The 22,302-nt window shown below is 51.2% G+C and overlaps 2 protein-coding genes across 7 annotated transcripts in view; both read right to left on the bottom strand.

Annotated features, from left to right (window-relative positions):
• Positions 1 to 245: 245 nt before the first annotated feature.
• A3galt2 (alpha 1,3-galactosyltransferase 2) lies at positions 246 to 11,806 on the bottom strand. The gene is made up of 5 exons (XM_004665150.1): positions 11,787 to 11,806; positions 3,660 to 3,749; positions 3,394 to 3,483; positions 2,948 to 3,085; positions 246 to 933 (listed from the first exon to the last, which is right to left on the bottom strand). The coding sequence occupies exons 1-5, from the start codon at positions 11,804 to 11,806 to the stop codon at positions 246 to 248; spliced, it is 1,026 nt and encodes a 341-aa protein (XP_004665207.1).
• A 2,532-nt stretch (positions 11,807 to 14,338) lies between these two features.
• Positions 14,339 to 22,302, bottom strand: part of Phc2 (polyhomeotic homolog 2) — a 111,487-nt gene continuing 103,523 nt past the window's right edge. For 5 of the 6 annotated variants that reach the window (XM_045149024.1, XM_045149023.1, XM_045149026.1 and 2 more), the window contains 3 exons: positions 20,829 to 20,970; positions 19,710 to 19,986; positions 14,339 to 15,640 (listed from right to left, as the gene is read on the bottom strand). In XM_045149024.1, coding sequence (XP_045004959.1) covers positions 15,486 to 15,640; positions 19,710 to 19,986; positions 20,829 to 20,970 — 574 coding nt within the window. In that variant the 3' untranslated portion in view covers positions 14,339 to 15,485. Of the gene's footprint in view, positions 15,641 to 19,709; positions 19,987 to 20,007; positions 20,429 to 20,828; positions 20,971 to 22,302 lie in introns of those variants that run through there. The other variant, XM_045149025.1, reaches the window with a different exon arrangement.

Raw genomic sequence — 22,302 nt, 5'->3', positions numbered from 1 at the left:
GGGAGCTCCGGGTCAGCCTGGGCTCGGGTGGGAGCCCGGCCGCTTGCCCGAGGCCCCGCGCGCCGCTGCACGCAGTCGCTCCTCAGTTCACTGATGAAGGTGAGGGCAGGGCCACCCAGATGAGGTGCGTTCCAAAGTGCCAGGCAACTTCCAGACGGGGACCCCCACCCCGCACCCCCGTCCCCGCTACCCACGCCACCTTGGTTCCAGCGCCTCGCCCTCCGTGTCTCTTCCCCCTGCGGCGCCTAGGCTCGCACCAGCGCGTATTCCTTGGGCGCCCAGAGCAGGCGCGGGCGGCGGATCTCCATCCTCCGGCCGACTTCCGGGGCCCAGCAGAACTCGGGCGACAGCAACTTGGTGGGCTTGTGGCGCCACAGGAACTGGTTGAGGTGGCTCTCGTCGTGCCAGAGCGCCTCGACGCCGCGCTCGCGGTCCCGCCGCTGGCCGCGCGCGCAGTGCGCCGTGAGCGCGCGCAGGGCCGCCACGCGCCCGCCGAACAGCGCCGCGTGGTAGTAGAAGTCGCCCTCGCCGGGCCGCAGCGCCGCGGCCGAGCGCCGGTCGCGCTCGTAGGGCAGCAGCCACCTCGGCCAGCGGTAGTGCCACGCGTGCAGCTGCGCCACCAGGTCGGCCAGCGCCTCGGGCCCGAAGTCGCCCACGAAGCGCTGGTCCACGTCCAAGCAGAAGACGAAGTCCGCCTCGCGGCCCAGCCGCCCGGCCAGCGCCTCGTGCAGCGTGCGCATGCGCGCCATCGACACGTCCTGCCACCGCGGCTCGCGCGCCACGGGCTCCACGCGCAGCCGCCGGCCGGGCCCCAGCTCCACGCCGGGCACCGCGGCCGGCCTGTCGGTGAACACGTAGTACACCACGCGCTGGCCCACCATGAAGTGCTGCTCGGCCGTCTTCAGGAAGCTCTCCAGGTACTTCTCTAGGTACCTGCCGGGCGGGCGTGCATCTAAGTCACCCGTGGTTGGCCGGGGTCCTCCTGGCCTCCACGCACACTTGGCTCACGCCACAGAGTGCCAACCCTGAACCCTCCCGGTGCTAGACTCTTGTCAGCATGGGGAGAGTGGTTGAAACGTGCTTGCAAGTTCTCCAGGCCTTCCCCGAAGGGATGGAGCATAAACTGTGTTCTTTCCCTTGAATGTGGGCTTCCTCTGACTGCCTTAAATCCATCCGGTACCAAGGAGTGGATGCTGGCTGCCCCTAGATGCTCTGAGGCTGGGGTAAGAAGTCTCAAAACTTGAGGCTGCCATGACTTGAGGAAGCCCAAGGCAGCCCTGGACTGGCCATAAGCTGTTGGTGTCCCACTATGAGACCCAGACATCTGACAGTAAAGGAAAGCCCATCCCATGGTTCCCTGTCTGAATTCCTGACAGACAAATCCATTTCTGGTCCTTCTAATTGACCAGAGTCTTTGCAATATTGGAAATGTATCCCTAGTAACTTGACATCCCAGGGTTCTAAAAGAACTATTAATGCCTAGTATTTTGAACATTTGCCATGTGGCACACTTTTACGTCAACGTGCACAATCTCTTTTCAAAACCTTTAGTAATGGGCTGGAAAGATTGCTTAGCGGTTAAGGCATTGGCCTGCAAAGCCTAAAGACCCCGGTTCAATTCTCCAGATGCACAAGGGGGCGCATGCGTCTGGAGTTCGTTTGCAGTGGCTGGAGGCCCTGGTGTGCCCATTCTCTCCCTCCCTCTCTCTCTCTGTCCCTAATAAATAAATAAATAAATTTTAAAAATTTTTTAAAAAGTTCTAGTAACTTGAGCAAGTGTACCCAGTTGATAAGCTGTGGAGCCCAGCTTGGCGTAGGAGGCTAACCCTTGACTTGTACTTGCTCTATTTCTGATGAACCTGTGGAAATCTAGAATCAGAGATCAGCATCCCAGATTTGTGATCCCGGAACTCAGCATCTGGGCATCCTGGAATTTTGGTTCCTGAAACATCTCCTCAGTGGGAACAGCAAAGAGACCCAAGTGCCCATCTATGCATAGACCATCCCGGGGTCTGTCTGGCACCCTGCTTTTCAGTGACCCTGTTGGTGTTCTCACCTTTACAGGGTGTCGGGCTCACAATTGGAGGCATCTGGTGACAGAACTCCTTGCCCAACCCTGAATGTGCCTTCTTGGATGAGATGCTTTCATTTCCTTCTGTGGGAGCCTGTCTCTCTTTAAGAACATTTGCCCTGGACTCCACTTCTCTGTATCCTAGGGTTGTAGGTCTTATTGCTGTGCTCAGCTATAAGTTGCCTTTGCATCACTCCTGGAAGGTGGAGGTCAATGTCCTCCTCTTTGTCTCCTCCACCCATCCTGCCTCCTTTTATACCTAGAATGCCATCCATTGCCCAGGCCTCCTCAGTTCCTTGGCTGGCTGTACCTCCTGCAGCAATGTTGTCTGCCCTCCTCTTCTTCTTGGTCATGTGCTTCTGTGACTGTTCCCTTGACATCACCAATGTCCCAGCTCCAAAGCTGCCACCTCATCTTGCCACTGTGGGAGCTTCTCATTCTTCCTGCACCCCCCCCCCCCAAACAGTCCTGCCTCCATGGGTTCCATGTAAAGCCTCACCGGACCCAATGCTGGGTGCCTGCAGTTGACTGCTCACCTCCAGTGGTGCCTTAGTTTACCTGGCTGTTGTCCTCCTCTTCTCTCTTACCAAAAAGACTCTATTTCCTTACCACAATCCCAGTGCCTCCAGGTGGTCCTCAGGCAGGTTCTTTCTATGATGTAGTGCTGAGCTCCCAGCTGCCTGGCTGGGTGGACTTTGTGGCATGTCCAGAGAGGAGAGGACAGGAGAAGGTGCTCCTGTGCTCCCCTGGGAATCTGGAACAAGGGATTTAGCCTATAGCTGCACTTTGGGGTCTCATGGCAGAAGAACGAGGCTCCATGTGCACGTCCCTGTCACAGCCTGACTGGACAGTACTGCTCCATTTCCCAAGCCTTACCTGCCCACAGCAAAGACAGTCAGCCCAATGGTGAGGTTCTGCCGTCTAGCCTCTTGCTGGGCTACATCTGGTTCAAAGGTGCCATCCCAAATAATGGGGGCTCCCCAGGAAGTACAGGTCAGGACTTCAGGCCGGGCCCTGGCCAGGACAGGAATATGGAATGGAAGACAGTTCTACTCACTCACCCAATTGGCAGTCATTGTCCACCTCCCCAGTGCTGGGCTCTAGGGACCACAGACACATCAGACCTGTCCTTACAAATCCTCCACCTCAGAACCAAGCAAAGACCGAGAGGGGACTGGATGGCTTGTGACCTGACGAGGCCCATGGGATTAATGGGTGGAATGCTTGGGTTGGGATAAGAGGAATGTAGTAGGATGGATGTGAGACAGACCTGTGTTGGCTTGTGGGCCTACTCAGACTGGGAGGGGATTGTGGCTCCTTACCAGTGGCGCAGGACACCTGTGAAGTTGTCTCTCACCAGGGGCATTATGGCTGAAGGGCAAACACCCATGGGAATGAAGACTTCCAGTTGCCTGTCAGTGGGAGCAGCAGTAAGGAGCATGTCTCGATAGGGAGGGAGACCCCACAGGAGACTTGCCCAGGCCAGGCCTGCCACCACCCTCCTGTCCTTTGATGAGGTACTTGCAAAGATCCACTTCAACCCTGACCCTGGGGCTTCCACCTCAGGTGCTGAGGAAGGGAGCTGTACCTGACCACGGCAGTCCTGTACAGGAGCAGGCCTAAGAAGCCTAATGCAGACAGGAGGAGCAGCCGCGGCCACCAGAGTCTCTTCCTGGCCCTGGGGAGGCGGGGGACAGGTCATCAGCAACCAGTTTACACACACATACATGGGGGAGGGGGATCATGGCTTGATTTTAATGCATTTTATTTATTTACTTTTTCTGAGTAAGGACCTATCCTGTTTACATGCACAGACATTCAAAGGGAAGAAAGAGGAGGAATAGCACAAAGCCTTTGTTTCTTCTGCACGGAGGTGGCCCAGTCTTGTCAGAGTCTCATGTGTCCTTCCAGAAAGAGGTGGGCTGCACACAGAAGGGCACCTACACCTTCTCACTCTCCCTCTGGCTCCCCAACAGATTGGCGGCACAGTCAACATGCCGTTCTACACCTAGCCATTTATGTGTACATGAGCGCATGCGTGCACCCTGTGCACACACATGCAGAGGCCGGAGAATGGTGCGTGTCCTCCTCTATTGCTCTTCCACTTAGTTCCTTGAGATGGAGTCTCTCATTGAACCTGGCGTTGCTATTTCTTTCTTTTTTAAAGTCGGACTGACCAGCAAGCCCCCCAGCAAATCTCCTCTCTCCACACTTCAGTGCTGGGGTTACAAGTGTGTGTGGCTCTATGTGAGTGCTGAGGATTGAATTCAATCCTCTTACCCTTGGGCCATCTCCCTAGCTGCACTCTGCAATTTAAAAGAAAAAATTAATTAGCTTATTTGAAGGGAGAGAGGGAGGGAGGGAGAGAGAGAATGGGCATGCCAGGGCCCCTAGCTACTGCAAACAAACTCCAGATTCATGTACCACTTTGTGCATCCGGTTTTACGTGAGTACTGGGGAACCAAACCTGGGTCCTTAAGACTTTGCAGGCACTTAGCAGTTAACTGCTAAGCCATCTCTCCAGCACCTACCTTGAAATTTTGATGACCATTTTGAGGTAGCACACTCCAGTACTTCACTATTTGTTTTTGCAGTGGTGGGAATTGAATCCAGGGCTTCACACTTGCTAGGAAAGTGCTCTACCACTGAGCAGTAGCCCCAGCAACGCCTCAATACTTAAAAACTCTCCCACTTCCTTGCCCAGCTGTCCCACATGTTGTGGCCTGAAGCACCTAGTCTACCTAGTGGAAATTAGGACGGGAGGGGCTTTGAGTCTGGTCCTTTGCTCTGGATGACAGTGTGGCAGGACAGGACCTGGGCCGGCTCAGAGGACAGGGACATTCAGGGTTGGACTGCTTAGTGGGTGGGAGCAAGCCAGACCTTGGTTGGAAGACAAGTGCAAGAAGACACAGGAGTCTGCGGCTTGGTGGCAAGGAGAGAAGAGCTGCATGATACTTAGTGATGCTGGGATGGCTGCTGGCTATGGTCAGAGACCACCACATGTCTGCGGCAGCCGGGCCCAGCCTGGGCTGGAGTTCCTCCCACAGAGCAGAAGGGCCCTGCTCCTGCCTGACAGGAGGTAGGCTTTGGGCTTTGTCCGGGGTTAACATTTTTCCAGGAAGATCCCCCCATAAAATACTGATTATCTTCTGGAGCCCCACAGTAAGGAGTGGCCACTGGGGCCAGGTGATGGGTTTGAATCCCAGCACTACCACTTATAAGCAAGATTGGGTCCTCTGGGCACCTGTCATGCTCAAAGACCAGTCCTGGACTTGGAGATAATGTAAGCTGCATGACAGGTGCAAGCCGTGCATGTTGTAAACTCACGCTGCGCTTTGGTGGATGCTGCTGCTTTTCCCCAGCCGTCAGCCCTGGCCACCTCGTTCACTCCCTGCTGGCCCTGCAAACCCTCCCAAGCTCATCCACGGGCTCTTTCAGGAAGGCCACCTGCCTCAGACACCCTTAGCCCATGGAACTGTCGTGCACCAGGTGTTTCTAGGGTAACCCCTGAGAACCATCTTACACCTATGGGTATATGTGCCCTCGTGTCCCCTGGCATCCTGTCAGCACAAGGCGCCTCTGAAATGACCCCCCCCCCCATTGTGGCAGTCCCCAGTTTGTGTTGCCTTGGCCTCTTTGTCTGTCTCTGCTTCCCCCTGCCCACTCCTCACCCCTTCTTCCCTGCAGCCTCCATGTGACCCTGACAGGTTCATCTTTTGCTGGGACCACTGCAGCAGCCCCTTCCAACCCCGCCCCCAGAGCTGTCTCCTAAATGACCAGCCTCTCTCAATAGTGTCTGTATTGTATCAATAGGTAAATTCTCAAAGGAAAAAAAAAATACATTTAGTAGGCAAATATATGGGAAAATGTTCACCTTCATCAGTAAACAGAGTTACACAAATTAGAACCCAGTGGCAGATTTTGACTATAAAATGAGCACCAAAAAAAAAAAAAAAAAAAAAAAGCTATAATGAAAATAGTCAAAAAAAAAGAAAATAGTCAAGTTACCAGGGTGTGAGACAGGTGCTCTTGGGCTTGCTGGCGGAGTGAACTGTTCAAGCCTTTTGGAGAGCTATTTAACTCTGAACACTCATCACCTTTGACAGGGCCCATAGGCCCTGCCACTTGGCAATCTATGTGGGAAACATTTACATGTGAAAATTTTCCTCTGCCTCTCGTCAGCCATGTTGTCAGCATGGGTGTATTGGGTACAGCTCTGCGGCAGCACTGCACTAGGTGGAGGATGGCAAGGTGAGTGGGACAGATCCTGTCTCCGGAATGCAGGTCAGGAAGATGCATGGGGGAAGGCCAAGTGCGAGAACAGGGCTCTCTGCACAGTGGACTGGATGAGCGAAGTACGCCCCACGGTGCTATAAACAGAAGGGTGGCACCTCAGCTGGAAGGGCAGAGAGGAAGTCAGGAAGCTTTCTAGATGAGGTGACCTAAGCTAGGGCTTGGAGAATGAGAGAGATGTAGGCAGGGGAGGCAGGAGAGGGGAAAAGCGCCCAGTAGCCAGGATGTATCAGGGAGGAGGTAGGAGAAAGCTTAGTGGGTGTTAGAGCTTTGAGTTTTCCAGCAAGGGTGAGGTAAAGCACTGTTGGGATACTCAGAGCTGCCGCTGCAAAGGCTAGCCTGGTCCAAGGTTATTTGGGCCAGGACACCACCAGGACCCACACTCCAGGCTCGGCCTGGAACTTCATTTTAAGGATTGTAGTCGGATTTTTTTTGTGTGTGGGTGAAGGAGATCTGATTTTTATTTAGAAGATAAAAGTTCTGGGACTGAACTGTTGAGCAGAGACATGGAGGTAGGGGAGGGCAGTCATAGCTGGAGGCAGGAATCCAAGTGCCGGCTGTGGGGGCTGGTGGAGGCATGGGCAGGAGGTTGGTGGCAAGGAGGGGAAGTGAGAAGGGCTGTCATGGGGGACTGAGGAAGGCACAGCCAGTGATGGACGGGACGACGCTGGGGGCTCAGAAGTCAGAAGTACTTGCCTGTCGGTGGCTCAGCAGGCAAGTTCAGGAGAGAGTTCTCGGGTTCACCAGGAGGACAAGCGTGTGATGGGAGAGAGTACAGAGAGGGAAGAGGCCAGCCCAGGGACTGAGGGGTGACTGGTAGTGGGAGAGATGCTGTGTGTGTGTGGAGGGAGGGGTGGGGGGACTTTCCCAAAACCGGACTGTCAGGAAGAAAAACAAGATGACAGTTGGAGGGGTCAAGGGGCTGGGATTGATGGAGTCTTGTGTTTCTTTGACATGAGGGAGGCCAGCTTGGCTGCCGGCTGCCTGGAAAGCATCCAGACAGGTGTCTCAAGTCACAGGAACAGGCCTTGTCTGAGCTTGTCTGAGCTGCTCAGAAATCCTTGAAAAGGCCCCAGAGTCAGTTGGAGAGAATGGTTAAATCAACTTGTCATGAAGACTGCCATCACGCAGAAAACTGCTCACACAAAAGTGCATAAAGAACAAAAACAAGACTAAAAATAACATGCATCATGACAATAATTTAGTAAGAATAAAAGCTTGCACCAGAACACAAGAGCCTAAGAAATACCTTAAGTGTTTGTGTAACTCCATTATTGAAGGGTATTTTTTTTTCTCTTCAATGTCTATGATGTTTTTATGTTGCTCTTTCTTTTTTTTTAAGCTCACTCTAGCTCAGGCTGACCTGGAACTCACTCTAGCCCAAGATGGACTCAAACTCATGGTGATCCTCCTACCTCTGCCTCCTGAGTGCTGGAATTATATAGGTGTGAGCCACCACACCCGGCTTACATTGCTTTTTTAATGGAGGAAAAACAGCAATTTACAAGTCAAGCTAATTTCACTGCTTCCCATCCAGTGCAGGATAAAGCTCCCGTCTCTTAACACTGCCAAAGGAGCCTCTGAAACATGGCCTGGGGATGGTGGTACATTTCCATGCTCACCCCCTCTCCTTCCTGCCTCTACCATGGGTCCTCCATAGCAGACAGTCCAAGGTTGTTCCATCATTACTTAATGCCACATGGCTATTTGAGGGAGGAAGGTAGACAGTGAGGGTTGGGGAGGAAGGTAGCAGGGAAGGTAATATGAGCAGAAAACCAAAAATATATACGTATGAAGATGTCATGATGAAGCCCATAAAAAAGTACTGTAAAAAAGAATTAAAGTGAGGGGAAACCAAGTATGTGGGTATGTATAGACTTCCACAAGCTCAGATTTCACCAGAAGGGAATTGGATGAATGAGCTTTGCATGTCTAAGGATGGAGCTCCACAGAGCCAATAAGCACCCGGAGGTTATGGCGTGTGCTATGGAGAGCCCCACAGCACTTCAGTAGATGCAGGTGTCACTTCCGTGAAGGGAGGCTCCTTCTCCTGTGTGTGTCTGTGCTCACAGGCTCGCGTGTCCTTGTTCTAGAAGCAATCTGGAAGAGCTATAACAGCAACTACTGGGAGAAAATGCCTGAACAGCACTGCCCAAAAGAAATCCAATGTGAGCCATATGCATAACTTTAAACATTCTACTAGCCACATTTAAAAAAGTGAAACAAGGGCTGAGGAAATGGCTTAGCAGTTAGGGTGTTTGCCTGTGATGCCTAAGGACCACAGTTTGATTCCCCAGGACCCACGGAAGCCAGACGCACAAGGGGGCTCATGTGTCTGGAGTTCACTTGCAGTGGCTGGAGGCCCTGGTATGCCCATTCTATCTGCCTCTTTCTCTCTCTCAAATAAGTAAATAAAAACTTCAAAAAAAAGTGAAACAAGTGAAATTCACTTTAAACAGCATTTTATTTAAGCCAGCATATCCATCCAGACTATCCTTTCAAAATGTAATTAATATGAAAATTGACATATTATCTATGATTCTTTTCATTTTTAAGTTTGTATATTAAACAACACACTTTGGGGGCTCAGCAGCCATATGTGGCTAGTGGCTCTTATATGTTGGAAATGTGGTGGCTGAGATGGAGGGAGGAAGGCAGGGGAGGGGGTCTCAGCCTTTTGTGGACCTGATGCCCTTCCGTCATGTTCAGCTGTGCACAGCAAGCACACACCCCTTCTACGAGCCAGTAGGCGACCTCTGCTGTGTGTCTACCATGCCGCGTCCTTGGCTTTCCCGTCTGTCCTAGCTTAATTGCTTTCCTTTGGGTCTCCTGTGCCCAGGACCTCTGCTGTGACTGATCTGGGCATCATGGGCACAGGGGCCAAGGGCACCTGAGGGCACTGTTGCCACCTGACATGCCATTTGCATGTCTCACAAACATTTCAAACACATGGTTAACAAGGAACTTTCTGCTTAGGAAGCCAGTGCCTTACTCCCAGTCTATACCTTGGCAAACAACATTGTCATCATCCCTGGGTCCCCATTCTCAAATACCTCCGAGTTCCCCTTGACCACCCTCCATCCATTCCCCCAGAAGAACCTGTGTGGGTCCTTCCTCACCAATGTACCTAGTCCTTCTTTCATCTCACCCTGAGCCATGGTGCCCTCACCCAGCGTCCCCAGCTGCCAGCTGCTCCCGTCTCCCCCACAGTACACTCTGCAGGAAGAGCTTTTAGAAATGGAACGTGAGGACGCGGCTATCCCTCTCCAAGGCCCTCCCATCACCTGGCTGTCAGAAGCCATGTCCTAGACTCTGGCCCCTGCAGCTCTGTCTTGCTGTCTCGTCACTCTTGTCCTTGCCTGTGGATTCCAGCCCCCACCCCCTGCAAGTCCCCACTGTCTGGCACTCTGCACTTAAGTTTCCACTGTCTGCATCTCCTAGGCGGCTCCTGCAGCCCAGCAGGCCAGTTCCTGCAGCCCAGTCCTCTGGCTGAACAGTGGACGTAGGTATCGTGTGTTCCCTGAGCAGCTCCTTCCACCTGGGTGTCCCACAACTCTCAATTTGCAGTTTGCATTTCCCCGCTGTCCCTTCTTTCTAATAGATTCCTTCCAGAGAGCGTCCTTCTCCCTTCTCCCTGGCCTGACAGTGGCTGCCACCAAGTTCTCTTTTCTGGTGCCAAAGACGTCCTTCTCCCACCCCTCTGTTCTCCCAGTGCCTTTTTTTTTTTTTTTTTTTTTTTTAGGATTTTTCGAGGTAGAATCTTACTCTAGCCCATGCTGACCTGGAGTTCATTATGTAGTCTCAGGGTGTCCTCCTTCCTACCTCTGCTTCCCGAGTGCTGGGATTAAAGGCAAGCTCCACCACATCTGCCTTAGTTTCTCACTATTTTTCATCTGGATTCCTGTAAAAACCTCCTAGGCAACCCCCTGGGCTTTCACCCTTCACCTTCCACTATTTTTCCTAGGTGCCCCACAACTTGTGTTATCCTCATCTTTGTCCGGACCATTGTTCCCACCCTTTGCCTGTCACCTAGTTCCCTGGCATCCACTTTCCTCTCTTTCACCCAAGCTTCCCTCTAGCTCTTACCAAACTACAACTAAGAAGGGACAGTGAGCCTCTGCCTCCTAGAGCTATGAATATCTTTAGTACACTGCAGTCTTGGCACCAAATCCCAGAGATTTGCCTCATAATTGGTGGCATTAATAAACATTTGTCGAAAGTGGAGTGGTAAATCATGCTTTAAATTTCATTCTCGTTCCAAAACCAAATGTTACCGTTTTTTCTTAAAACTGTTGTCTCCAGGAGTAAGTCTGCACCCCCACAGGTGCAGGGACTCCCCAGTTGCACTTGTTCAATTAAGCCTTGACCACAGTCTCTGCAGTGGAGCTTGGGTTGGTGCTACAATGTGAGTGACTTGACTGACTCAAAGGTTAAAGCACTTGCTGGAGGAAGTGGCTAGTCAATGGTGGGGCTGAGCCATGAGTTTAGGTCGGTCTACAGTGAAGCCTCCAGGGCCACATTTGTTTCTTAGGATTGCGCCATCTCCTCTCACAAGGGTCCCTGGCCACTCTGAGCAACCTCATGTCTCTAACCTGAGTGGTTCTTGCAAGTAGTTCCTTGCCCCTACCTCCAGGACTCCATTCTGAGTCCTGGAGGCTGTCTTGGTGCTTTGCTATTATAGCTCCTGGCAGCCTGGGTCCCCCTGGGACTGGCTGCTAGTGAGACTGGCCAGGCAACAGAATAGAGGGCGCTAGAGCAGACCTCTTTGCCCTTAGCAGCTGTCCCAACTCCTTAGGCCCCTTCTCTGACACACACAGGGCGGGGCGACCTGATGCTTATCTTGGGTGCTGGGCCTTGGTTGAGCTGCCCAGCAGAGCTAGCTCTGAGTGGACCGTTAGAACGGGTGCTAGGAACCAGGCCCAGGATAACTGGCCAGTTCTCCTGCCTTTGTCCCAGCTAGGAGCTGTGCTTTGAGCTGCCTGCCTGACCTACCCCTGTACATTTCTTTACCAGATCCCCTACCCCCCACCCCAAGGACTTAGGAGCGTCAGCCTCTTCAGGCTCTCCTCTCTCTGCTTTTAAGGTGTACAGATTAACTATTAGTTCTTGAGAAGGAGAACAGCCAGGCCCAGTGGGGCCAGAGCGTCAGCTACAGTGGAGTCACCTCTGGGGCTCAGCTCTATCTCACCCAGGGACAAAGGAAGAGGAGTCCCGGGGTCCTCACCGGCAACATGGCCTCCTGGGATGCAGTCCCCCCTCCTCTCCACCCATCTCATGGGCCATCTTGATCAGGAGCCACAGGTTTCAGCATGCCAGCTCTGGTTCCACCTGATTGGATCGCCCCGCACCCCCCCGGCTGCACTTGAGCCAACTGACCTGTACCTGCTACTTCTACCTCTCACCTGCCTCTGTCCCTACTCACCTGAGTCCCTTGAGAGCCATAGGAGAAGGCAGTGGGGTGACCTGCTGCGAACTGTCTTAGTTGAGACAGGGAAGAAATGACCTCCATCTGGTGATGGTGAAGGTCTGGGAACAAAGCAGCTCCTTCCTGGCCCATAAACCACACCCAGGCAGGGATGGACCGCCCTGAGAGGGACCTGCTTGGAGGTGGGGCCCAGTGGAGGGAACTGGTCTCAGGGTGGGGTGGTGGCTGGTAAGTCCTTTAGGGCCAATTATTTAAGGTTGAGCGGAGTAAGGCCAGGCCCAGGGATCCTGGAGCCCCCCTCCACCCCGTCTCACCCCTGGAGTCACTGCCATCGGGGTACTGTGACCCTACCCAGGAAAAGCCCTGTTCTGCACTGAGCCCCAGCTACAGCTGAAGAGAGCACACTGTGTCCTTGGGCAGCTCACTCCTTGTAGAGCCCTTCACCTCCTCAGCAGAGGTGGCGCCTATGCTTGTCACTTGGCATCACACACAATCAGGACTGTGGAAGAAGTGTCCCATCAGAGGAAGCGCCAGGAAATCAGTTTTGTGGATGGTTTGGGTGATCAAGTAGGAATAGAGAATTTTGTCAGAGTGTATGTATTATATGAAATTTTGCCCTAATGTGTGTATATTTGTGTTTAAATATTTTTAAGTGTGCACATGCATACGTTGAAGGTTGGGAAATACTTTTGTTTTTGTTTTTTGAGGTAGGGCCTCACTCTAGCTCAGGCTGACCTGGAATTCACTGTGTAGTCTCAGGGTGGCCTTGAACTCATAGTAATCCTCCTACCTTTACCTCCCAAGTGCTGGGATTAAAGGTGTACATCACCATGCCTAGCTGTGAAGTATTTCTAAAACTGAATCATGGCCAAAGTTTTGCTAAAATCTGTGTAAAATATTAACAGGTGCAAATACATATTGAAGGACACATCCTTCAAGCTTGCAGCAGGAGCCTGGTGTGGTCATTTCTGCACGCTGAAGGCTGAATCAGGATTGCTGAGTTCCGAGGCCAGCCAAGGCTAGAGTGAGACTTTAAAGCAGATGAAAACTTGGGAACAGGTTAGGCCCTTTCATTCAAAGTGAGGAAAAAGCATGAATATTTATCTGTCCAAATGAATCTCCTTAATTTCACCAAAGGAGGGCTGGAGAGATGGCTTTGCAGTTAAGGTGCATGCCTGCAAAGCCTAAGGACCCAGATTCGATTCTCTAGGTCCCATGTAAGCCAGATGCACATGGGTCTGTAGTTTTTGTTTTGTTTTGTGGTTTTTTGAGGTGGGTCTCGCTCTAGCCCAGGCTGACCTGGAATTCACTACAGTCTCAGGGTAGCCTTGAACTCATGGTGATCCTCCTACCTCTGCTTCCTGAGTGCTGGAATTAAAGGCGTGCACCACCACACCTGGCTTGGAGTTCTTTTACAGTGACTAGGGGCCCAGGCGCGCCCATTTCCCCCTTCCCTGTCACTAATAAATACAAATAAATAAGCCTTAGGGAAAAAAAGGAGTGGTATTTGAATTTCTTCCCATAAAGGGAAAATTGAAGTCCTACTGGGTGAAGAGACTTGTGGTGCCCACCTACAGCCTGCAGGCAGGAGGAGGCCCTCTTCCCAGCTATTTCCCAGGCCTCACTCTCCACTCAGGCTACCTCCCTTAAGTCTCCTGACACTAGTTTTTCCAGGATTTTGCAGGGGATCAACCAGTGTGGGTGTGTCTTCTGCAGCTGGCTGTTAACATTATATTAACAGGTCCCCCTGGGAGCAGTTAACAGGCAGAGCCGTGACTGAACTCTTGAGTTTTCAAGTCTTGTCTTCCTTCAGAGGCTGCAGGTGGAGCCGGGCCTCAAAATCCACATCCTTCACAGGCACCTTCCGAAGAAACCCAACCAAGCGCTCAGAGGCAGCACACTTGCCTTGCACAAGGGCTTGTTTGAGCACCAGTGTTGCTTAACAGTGCCCCACCCCCAAGGAAAAGCAGGCAGGTGGGAAGTGCCGTGAGCTGCTGGCTTCCTTTTTTCTCCGAGGTAGGAGCAGGGTAGGTCCCTCCACACAGAGGACGGCTTAGTGTAGCACAGCAGTGATTGGCTCAGCGCAGAGGCATGCAGGCTAATCCAGCCACCTACGCTGCTTGCACCCCACCCAGCCACACTTGCACACACTGCCCGGTCTGGAATACCGGAAATGACGACTGAACTCAAGCTGCCCCAAGGGCTCTTGTGGACACAGAGGTAGCTCCGTCCAGAGGCACCTGTCAGAGGGTAGGAGAATCTGGGTTCTGGCCCAAGTGTTTCAGAAACTGTTGGCTTGGCTTTTTCCATGTCTCCCAGATAGGGTGGGTTCTGGGGTGTGCTCAGAGCTTATGGGGCTCTGTACTCTCATTCTGAGACACGGTGAACTGGGGCAAGTGAAGTGATGTGGCCTCAGCCAAGTGTAATGGATATGCTGTTCAGTTAAGGTGCCATCCCTCCCCCACCCAGGGTCCCCCCCCATCCCTATGGGCAAAAATAGCCACTCAGGTAGACAGAGACATCTTTAGGGGAGAATGGCACAGACGAGGCAGATTTTACAGATTTATTTTTTAAAAACAAAAACAAAAGGTTAAAAAAAGTCCTTCATTTCCAACCCTGCCTGGGGGTGTGGGTGAGGAATAGAAGAAGCTAAGAAAGGTACCCACCCTCCTGGGAAGAGTCTGACTTCTCCCAGAGTTGGTAGGGCAGGGCAAGTCAGAGGCAGGCCCTCGCCCTTCCTGCCCTGCCTCCTCCTCAGGTAGCTATTACAGCAAACAAGTGTTGGGTGCCTCTCCCTTGAGTTATAGGGCCCCACCGGGGAATCCAGGGGTGGACAGACAGGCAGGCCACAGGAGGTTCAGCGTGGTGGCCTGGCCCCTGCAGCTTCCTTGTGCTGCGCACGCACGAGCCAGCAAGGCAGGCAGGCAGTTTCAGTGTGGGGAGGGCTTTTAAGAGTCTTGCCACCAGGAGAAGAGCTCTAATCTCCATCTCTCCAGATCTGCCCTTTCTTTCTATTCCTCAGCCTCAGGCTGAGTGGAGTCCAGGACAAAGCACTAAGTGGCCATTTGCTACAAAACACCCAGAGAGGCCTGTCAGTCAGTCCAGGCTCCCAGTCACACAGTCACACACACAGCGTTAAGGCGTCTGTGCCAGCAGGCATGGCCAAACTGGGTCTCGCTTCTCTCTCTCCGCCTGCAGAGGGTGTGGGGGGAGAACCCCCAGCTGCTGTGGAAACAGGCTGAAGGGGGAGAAGCTGGCAACGGAAGATTAACCAGGCCTGGAGAAAGAAGTGGGAGGGAGGAAGGCAAGGGCTTTCAAGGCCTCTATCCAGGCCTGCTGGCTGCCCTTGGAAGTAACCCAACTCAGGTTGGAAAGCCCTGACCATAAACCCCCTGGAAAATGGGGGACAGAGAGAGGAGGAGAGGGGGGCTAGAGCATTGGGACTTTGGAGGAAGCCAGTGCTATCATTATTTACAAGCGCCAAGCCCCATCTTCTGTGCCAGTCTCTCCTCCTCCTACAGAAATGAAAGGCCCCTGAGAGCCAGAGGAGTGCCCAGATCTCCTCACAGCTGCACCCTAAGGAGAGCCCCTTCCCTCTGACTGGCCCTATCCTGGGCCCCTCAGGAATGTCTATGTGGCTCTGCTCCATGGAGAGGCGGCGCCGCACACTGCCCCACTGGCAGGGCAGCAGCAGCCCTAGGAGTCCTTGAGCATGCTGATGCGCGCATAGATCTTCAGGGCAGGCCCCAGCTTGATGTTCATGGCGCTCATCAGGTGGTCCTCCTTGAGCAGTAGTAGAGCTTGGCCATCGATCTCCTGGGCCCGGAACTCCTCTGCGATTTCCTGGCAGCCTGAGGGGACCCCCAAAACAGCAGCAGTTACAGTGACACAGTGATGGCATTGGCTCAGAGCAGTCCATTGCTTGAGATTCCTTTTCTCAGCTAATCCTCAGCGAGAGACTTGAGGGTAGTAACTAGTGTTCTGACGTTGCAGCCTGAGAAGCCAAATGACTTAGCCAGGACCCAGCCCTCCTTATAAACACCTGCCCTTCACCAACTACACTGACATAGGTGACAATCAGGTGGTGCAGGGAGGGCCAGCATGTGACTCCTGAGGCTGGATAACAGAGGCAACAGCAGTGTTCAACCCGCTCTTACAGATCCTTATTTTGGAGTGATCTGGCTACTGTGTCAGAACTCTCCATCAGCCCTCTGGGAGAGGTGCCTGTGGAGGGTGACTGAGGCTTTTTTACCATGGGAGAGCAACTTTGAAGTAGACCTCCAGCTTCAGGGGCTGCAGTCCTGGCTGACATCCTCAGTAAGACTTCCCACAAGACCCCAAGCCAGTGCCACTTGCCTGAGCCAAGATGGTGGAAACTTTAGATAACATACCATAATTGTCTAAAGCTAAGCTGGAGTGACTTGTATCACAGCAATAAGTAATACAGAGTAATATACCATGGAGAGGATGAACCATTACAAATCTTGTGTGTGGGGCTGGAGAGAGGGCTTAGCAGTTAAGGCACTTGCCTGCAAAGCCTAAGGAGCCATGTTCGACTCTGCAGGTCCCATAAAACCCAGGTCTAAAGGTGATGCAATGCAAGGTCACACATGCACACAGATGGAGCAGTGGCTGGAGGCCCTGGCGTGCCACTTCTCTCTCTCCCGTTAAAAAAAAATCTTGTGTGTGAGTGGCCTTAGAACTGGCACCAGTAGCAGCTCAAAGGATTTGAGCATCAGTTATTGTCTAAGGTGTTTTAGAATCCTGAGCTTCCAGACATCCTGTGGCATGGGAGGAAGCTATCCACGAGGCATAGAGGAGTGAAGAAACTGCTACAGGAGCTGGAAGGAATGGAAATTCAACTTCATACTGCTGTGAAAACAGCAGAAAATGTAGCAGCACTGTAGGTGGTAACATGCTAAGTTTTATGTGCCTAAGGAACTAATGGCACCTAACTGACGGCATTTTCAGACACAATGTGAAGGTGTTGTCTTGACTTTTTTTGTTGCTATTTACAGTGAGGAAAAAAAGGGGGGGAGGTGCTGGAGAGATGTCTCAGGGGTTAAAGAGCTTGTCTTGAAAGTGAACAGCCCAATGACCTGGGGTTGCATCTCCAGTATCCACCAACAGCCAGACGCACAAGTGGTGAGCGCATTAGGAGTCCGTTTATAGAGGTTTGAAGCCCTGATCTGCCCATTCTCTCTACTAACAAGTAAATTAAAAAACTGTTTTTAAAAAATAAAAAAAAGGGGGGTGAGAAAAAATAAAAGAGAGCAAAGGTGGTTTAATAGAAGACAGTATTTGCTAGTTCTGGAAGTTCTTAATGTCTCTAAGACCATAAAGAGTGCTGGAACTACAAAATGGTGTCTACGCTAAGGGAACGTCAAGAAAACATTGTCTACTCATAAAACCCAGGGTCCAACTTAAATGTTTTGTTAAGACTTCACGGCTGGAGAGATGGTTTAGCAGTTAAGGCGTTTGCCTGCCAAGTCAAAGGACCCAGGTTTGACCCTCCAGGACTCAAGTAAGCCATATGTACAAGGGGGAACACGCATCTGGAATTTGTTTGCAGTGGCTGGAGGCCCTGGTGCCCATTCTCTCTCAAATAAATAAATAATAATAAAATAATTAAAAACAAAAGACTTCAGAAAGACCTATAGTGACACTTCTGAGGACTGGCCGGTTTTCTGTGGAGCTCGTGGGCCAGCCTCACAGCAAATACTAAGGAGGGGAAAAGAAGAAGGCTTAACTCAAAAACTGTTTAGGACATGGTTTTTATCTTAATGGAATGAACTCCAATAAAATTTATGACCTACAGGATTATATTGTTATAAATATCGCTAGGTGGGTCTGAAAATGTCAAAGTAATATAAAACAAAAAACAGGAACTATGCTAAGAAAACAGTTCCACTGAAAACTCAGGTCGTGACTCAGAGGGTGGAACCACAGTGAGAATCATCTTTCAGGTTTTAAGTATTTTTTTACCCCCTAGGTAGTGTCTAGCTCTAGCTCCTGCTAACCTGGAATTAAGTCTCAGGCTGGCCTCAAACTCACAGTGATTCTCTTACCTCAGCCCCTGAGTGTTGGGACTAAAGGCATGTGCCACCATGCCCGTCAGGGTTTTGAGTCTTAAGCAAGGAAACAGTGTGATGGGCCTTCTAATTGTAGAGCTGTTGCAGATCAGAAGACCCTGTATTCTGTCCTTCCCTTGGTTGCCTAGGCCAGCTCATTAGACACTGGGGCTGTGGCAGGGAGCAGACAACTGGTCTCCAGCCTGAGGAACATCATGCGAGCAGAGGGTCCCTCTTGTCTCCATGCCTGCACTTGAGTTAGATGGACAAGATTCTGGACTTCAAACTGACACTGTCATGAGAACTCTGGCAGGGAAGAACTGTGGCAACCTATCTCCAAATGGCTATCAATAATCTTTGCAGGTTCCCCCGATGGATGGACTATAACCTGTGTAAACAAATGATGTGGAAGTGACAGAATGAGACTTGTAAAAATTATTGTGTATACATGTTTGAGTATAAGTACGGGTGCAGATCAGAAGACAGCTTTTGGGTTTGTTTCTATCTGTCCAGCTTTTTGAGAAAAGGTTTCTCAGCCTAGAGTCTTACTCTGCTGTTCTTTGCTGCTCTCATCATGACTTCCAGCTTTTTCTGTAGGGTCTGGGAATTGAACTCAGGTACTCCAGCTTAAACAGTGAGCATGTTGTACGCTGAGCCATCTCACCAGTCCTAGAATGTGACTTTTGAGACTAAATCGTAAAGAGCACAGCAGCTTCTGCCTTGGTCCATTGTATTTACTACTTGTGGGGAAGACTTGCCACCATACTTGCCATGAGAGGCCTGTGTGGAGAACTGAGGACACCTACCAACAGCCAGCCCCTTCCTGCAGGCCCCATCAGTGATGCACTATTGGTAGGGGCGGGGGAGAATTGACAACCCCAGTAAGGCTTCTTGCTGATCTTGGCCTTGTCTGACAAAGAGCTGCAAACCTCCTAAGGGGGCCCCTTCTGAAGTCCTTGCCTAAACAAACTGCACTATGATAAACTTGGGGTACACAGTGATAGACAAATACTGGGATAAGTACAGTGCAAGCATTTGAACCTAGTTCTGTGTAGTTTGGAAACGTATGGTCCCAACCTCCATACTACACAGTCTGTGGCTGCTGTCATTGCCTGACCTAATAGATGGGTGTGGCAGAGAGGAGAAGCTCTGGGGTGCCAGTGGAAGAATCCCGAATGCGGTAATTTTGCTTTTCAGGTGTAAGTCTAGGTCCCAGCCCTTATAACCCATTTGCTCTTCATCCCAAGGGCTCCATGCAGTGCCCAGCTAAGTTAAGAATCTCCGTGTCTTATACCAGTGTTCAACATGCTCCACCTGCCAAAAGCCTTGCTCTGTCCACTGTAGCTCAAGTTTAAACTCTGTTCATCTTAGCTAGGCGTGGTGGCGCATGCCTTTAATCCCAGCACTTGGGAGGCAGAGGTAGGAGGTCTGTGTGAGTTCAAAGCCACCCTGAGACTCCATAGTAAATTCCAGGTCAGCCTGGGGTAGACTGAGACCCTACCTTGAAAAACCAAGCAATAAATAAATAAATTAAAAAATAAACTGTTCATCTTGACGCCCTCTTTGTTACATTCCCTGTACTCCCACCTGACTCCCTTCCTAGCCTGTCTGGAAGAGACAGGGTTCACTCCATGACCACCTCTGTATTTCACACGTCACTCCCCATGCCAGGATCTATATCAAATTCTAGCCATGGACAAGGAATATAAGCTCTCATAGGCAGGAGCCTCATACCCTTAACCTCTGCACCCTGAAGCCTGAACCTTCCTAGTGGAGGAGGTGAGTCATGTCCTTCACTCCCTCTTACTCTGGCCACCCCAAGCAGGGGCTGATTTTCCATGGACTTTACCTGGAAGAGAGCGGATGAATTCATAAACATCTTCTACGTTCCATTTTGTGGGCTCACTTGGTAGGAAGTGGTGTCCCATGCCCACCAGGTCCCGCATATGCATGTCAGGGAGCTCCAGGTCCCGCTGGCTCTGTCGTCGGCGGGAGGTGGACGAACTGGCTGAGATGGGTGACAAAGGTTCCTCATAGCTTGAGTTATCTGAGCATCTGCTGGAGTCTTCCTGACTGTGTGTCAGCTGAAGGGCAGCAGTAACTGAAAGGGGGACAGTGCTTGCTGGCTAGAAGCAAAGAAAAACAGTGTCCTTCAGGATAAGGAAACCAATACTGTGGCAGGAGGGAGAGGGATGGGAGCAGGTGCTCTTCCTCTTCTGCTTGGTCCACTATTACACCTTCCAGTCCTGGGCTCGAACAGCATCTTCCGTGCTGTTCCTCTCAGACCCTAAAGCCAGTCCTCTAGTGTGTCCCATGTACCCAAGTACCACCATGATCTGATTTTTGTTTTTTCTTTTAGACGTGGTGTTGAAAGCCAGGGCTTTATGGAATAGCATGAGAAACTTCCTGCACATGTACAGTTTGGACCACAGCTTTTAGTAGATTCTCAATGAGTTGTAAGACAATAGCAGCCATTACCACCACAAGCAAAATATTCTTAGGTTTGAAGTGAGCTGAGAGCTGAGCTGTGAGTTCTTTGAAGACTGTTTCTTGGGTCCTGGCATGGAGCTGGTGGTGAAAAAAAGATATTTAATGGATGAGTGCCTAGGGTCCTGGTGAGAGCTTCAAGAACTCAAAGCTCCAATTTTCAAGGAGGTAAAAAGGTAGCAGGCCAAAGGGCAGGTGCTGCTATTTAAGCTAGCCCTCCTTCTGGGACAGGAGGCAGGGCCAGCAGGGGTGACTCAAAGTCACAGGTGGTTATCAACTGCAAGATGGGGGTAGTACCAGGAGAAGCCACTGGAGAGGGTAATGCACCTGTAAGGACCCCTGGGTCTAAAGGAAGGGACCTATTAAGTGACCCAAAGAAAGCTGGATTTGACAGACCTGTGAGAGATGAGGACAGCAATAAGCTGGAAGGAGTAGCAGGACAAAGAGGGCACTTGTGGGAAGGGGCTCCACGGTCTCTCACCTGCTTCTTGGTGTCCTTGGTAAGAGTAGGCAGACTGGCCTTGCTGGCCCGACGGCGGTTGTGGGTTGTAGCCCCTGCCTTCTGAAGCTTGCTCCGGTCTGAGTGGAAAAGCCCCACTCGTTTTGTGCACCCCACATTATACCTGTCAGATAGGAACGGTAGGAGTCAGAGCAGTCATGGGGCTTGCAGGCACTTGGCAGCATGAGAAGGCACACTATCAGCTCAAATCCTGACTCCTGCACTCACTGTTTGCTGGCTATATGACTTTGGCCAAGTACTTACACTCTAAACCTAACTGGGAATTGAAAGTGATATCAGCTGGCTTCTAAAATTAGGCACATGGGCTGGAGAGATGGCTTAGTGGTGAAGGCGCTTGCGTGCGAAGCTGAAGAACTCATGTTCAAATCTCCAGGTCCTGGTACACCCATTATCTCTCTCAAAGTAAAAAAAAAAAAAGCATTAAGAAGGAAGTTGGGCACACGACCACTAGACAATGTCAGTGATGTGTATCAACAAACACAACCTGGGAGCACGACTGCCTCACGGCCGCCACGATGTACAGGCCAGAAAACTCCTGTCTGGTCCTGCTCGAGGGTGGCTGGCAGAGCAGCCCTCGTTCCCTCAAATCAGCCCGGGGAGCACATGCACATGAGGCAGGTGCTGACAGGGCATGCAGGGCACTTCTGCCTGAAACCTAAAGAGTCCTTTTCTTAGGGGCTCTGGGCTTCTTCCTTGGCCCAAACACCACACAGACTTTAGAGTTAGACAAGTCTGTGACCCGTTATCTATGCCACTTTAGGCATGACTACCCCTTTCTGTCTTAGTTTTCCAGCCTATATAAAGGAGACAATAGTAACAGCTTCCTGGAAGAGTTCTTCTGAATGAGACAGTTGACTAATAGCACCTAATATGAAGTGGCATCTCAATAAATGGTAGTTTAATTATTATTTTTATTTATTTGAGAGAAAGAGGATGGGCCCTCCAGGGCCTTCAGCCGCTGTGACTCCAGACATATGCGGCTCCTTATGTGCAACACTGCACTCTTGTGTCACTGTGCATCTGGCTTATGTGGGACCTGAAGATTCGGACATGACTTCTTAGGTTTTACATGCAAGTGCTTAACCACTAAGCCATCTCTCCAGCCCATGCTTTTTTTTTCTTTTTTATTATCTTTATTTATTTATTTGCAAGAAGAGGAGAGGAGAGGGAGGGAGAGAGAAAGATAATATGAATATGAGAATAGGGGCACATTGGGGCCTCCTGCCACTGCAAATGAACTCTAGACAGATGTGCCACTCTGTGAATCTGGTTTTACAGTACTGAGGGATCAAACCCAAGCCACCAGGCTTTGCAAACAAGTGCCTTTAATCTTTGAGCCATCTCCCCAGCCCTATAGTGGGTTTTAAAAAATTATCATTAATATTTTTAAAAATTACTTATGTGCACATGTGTGTGTGTGCACGCACATGTGCAC

The sequence above is a fragment of the Jaculus jaculus genome, chromosome 5 (assembly GCF_020740685.1).
Source record: "Jaculus jaculus isolate mJacJac1 chromosome 5, mJacJac1.mat.Y.cur, whole genome shotgun sequence".
Lineage (NCBI taxonomy): Eukaryota > Metazoa > Chordata > Mammalia > Rodentia > Dipodidae > Jaculus > Jaculus jaculus.
This window is presented reverse-complemented; position numbering and strand designations above follow the sequence as displayed.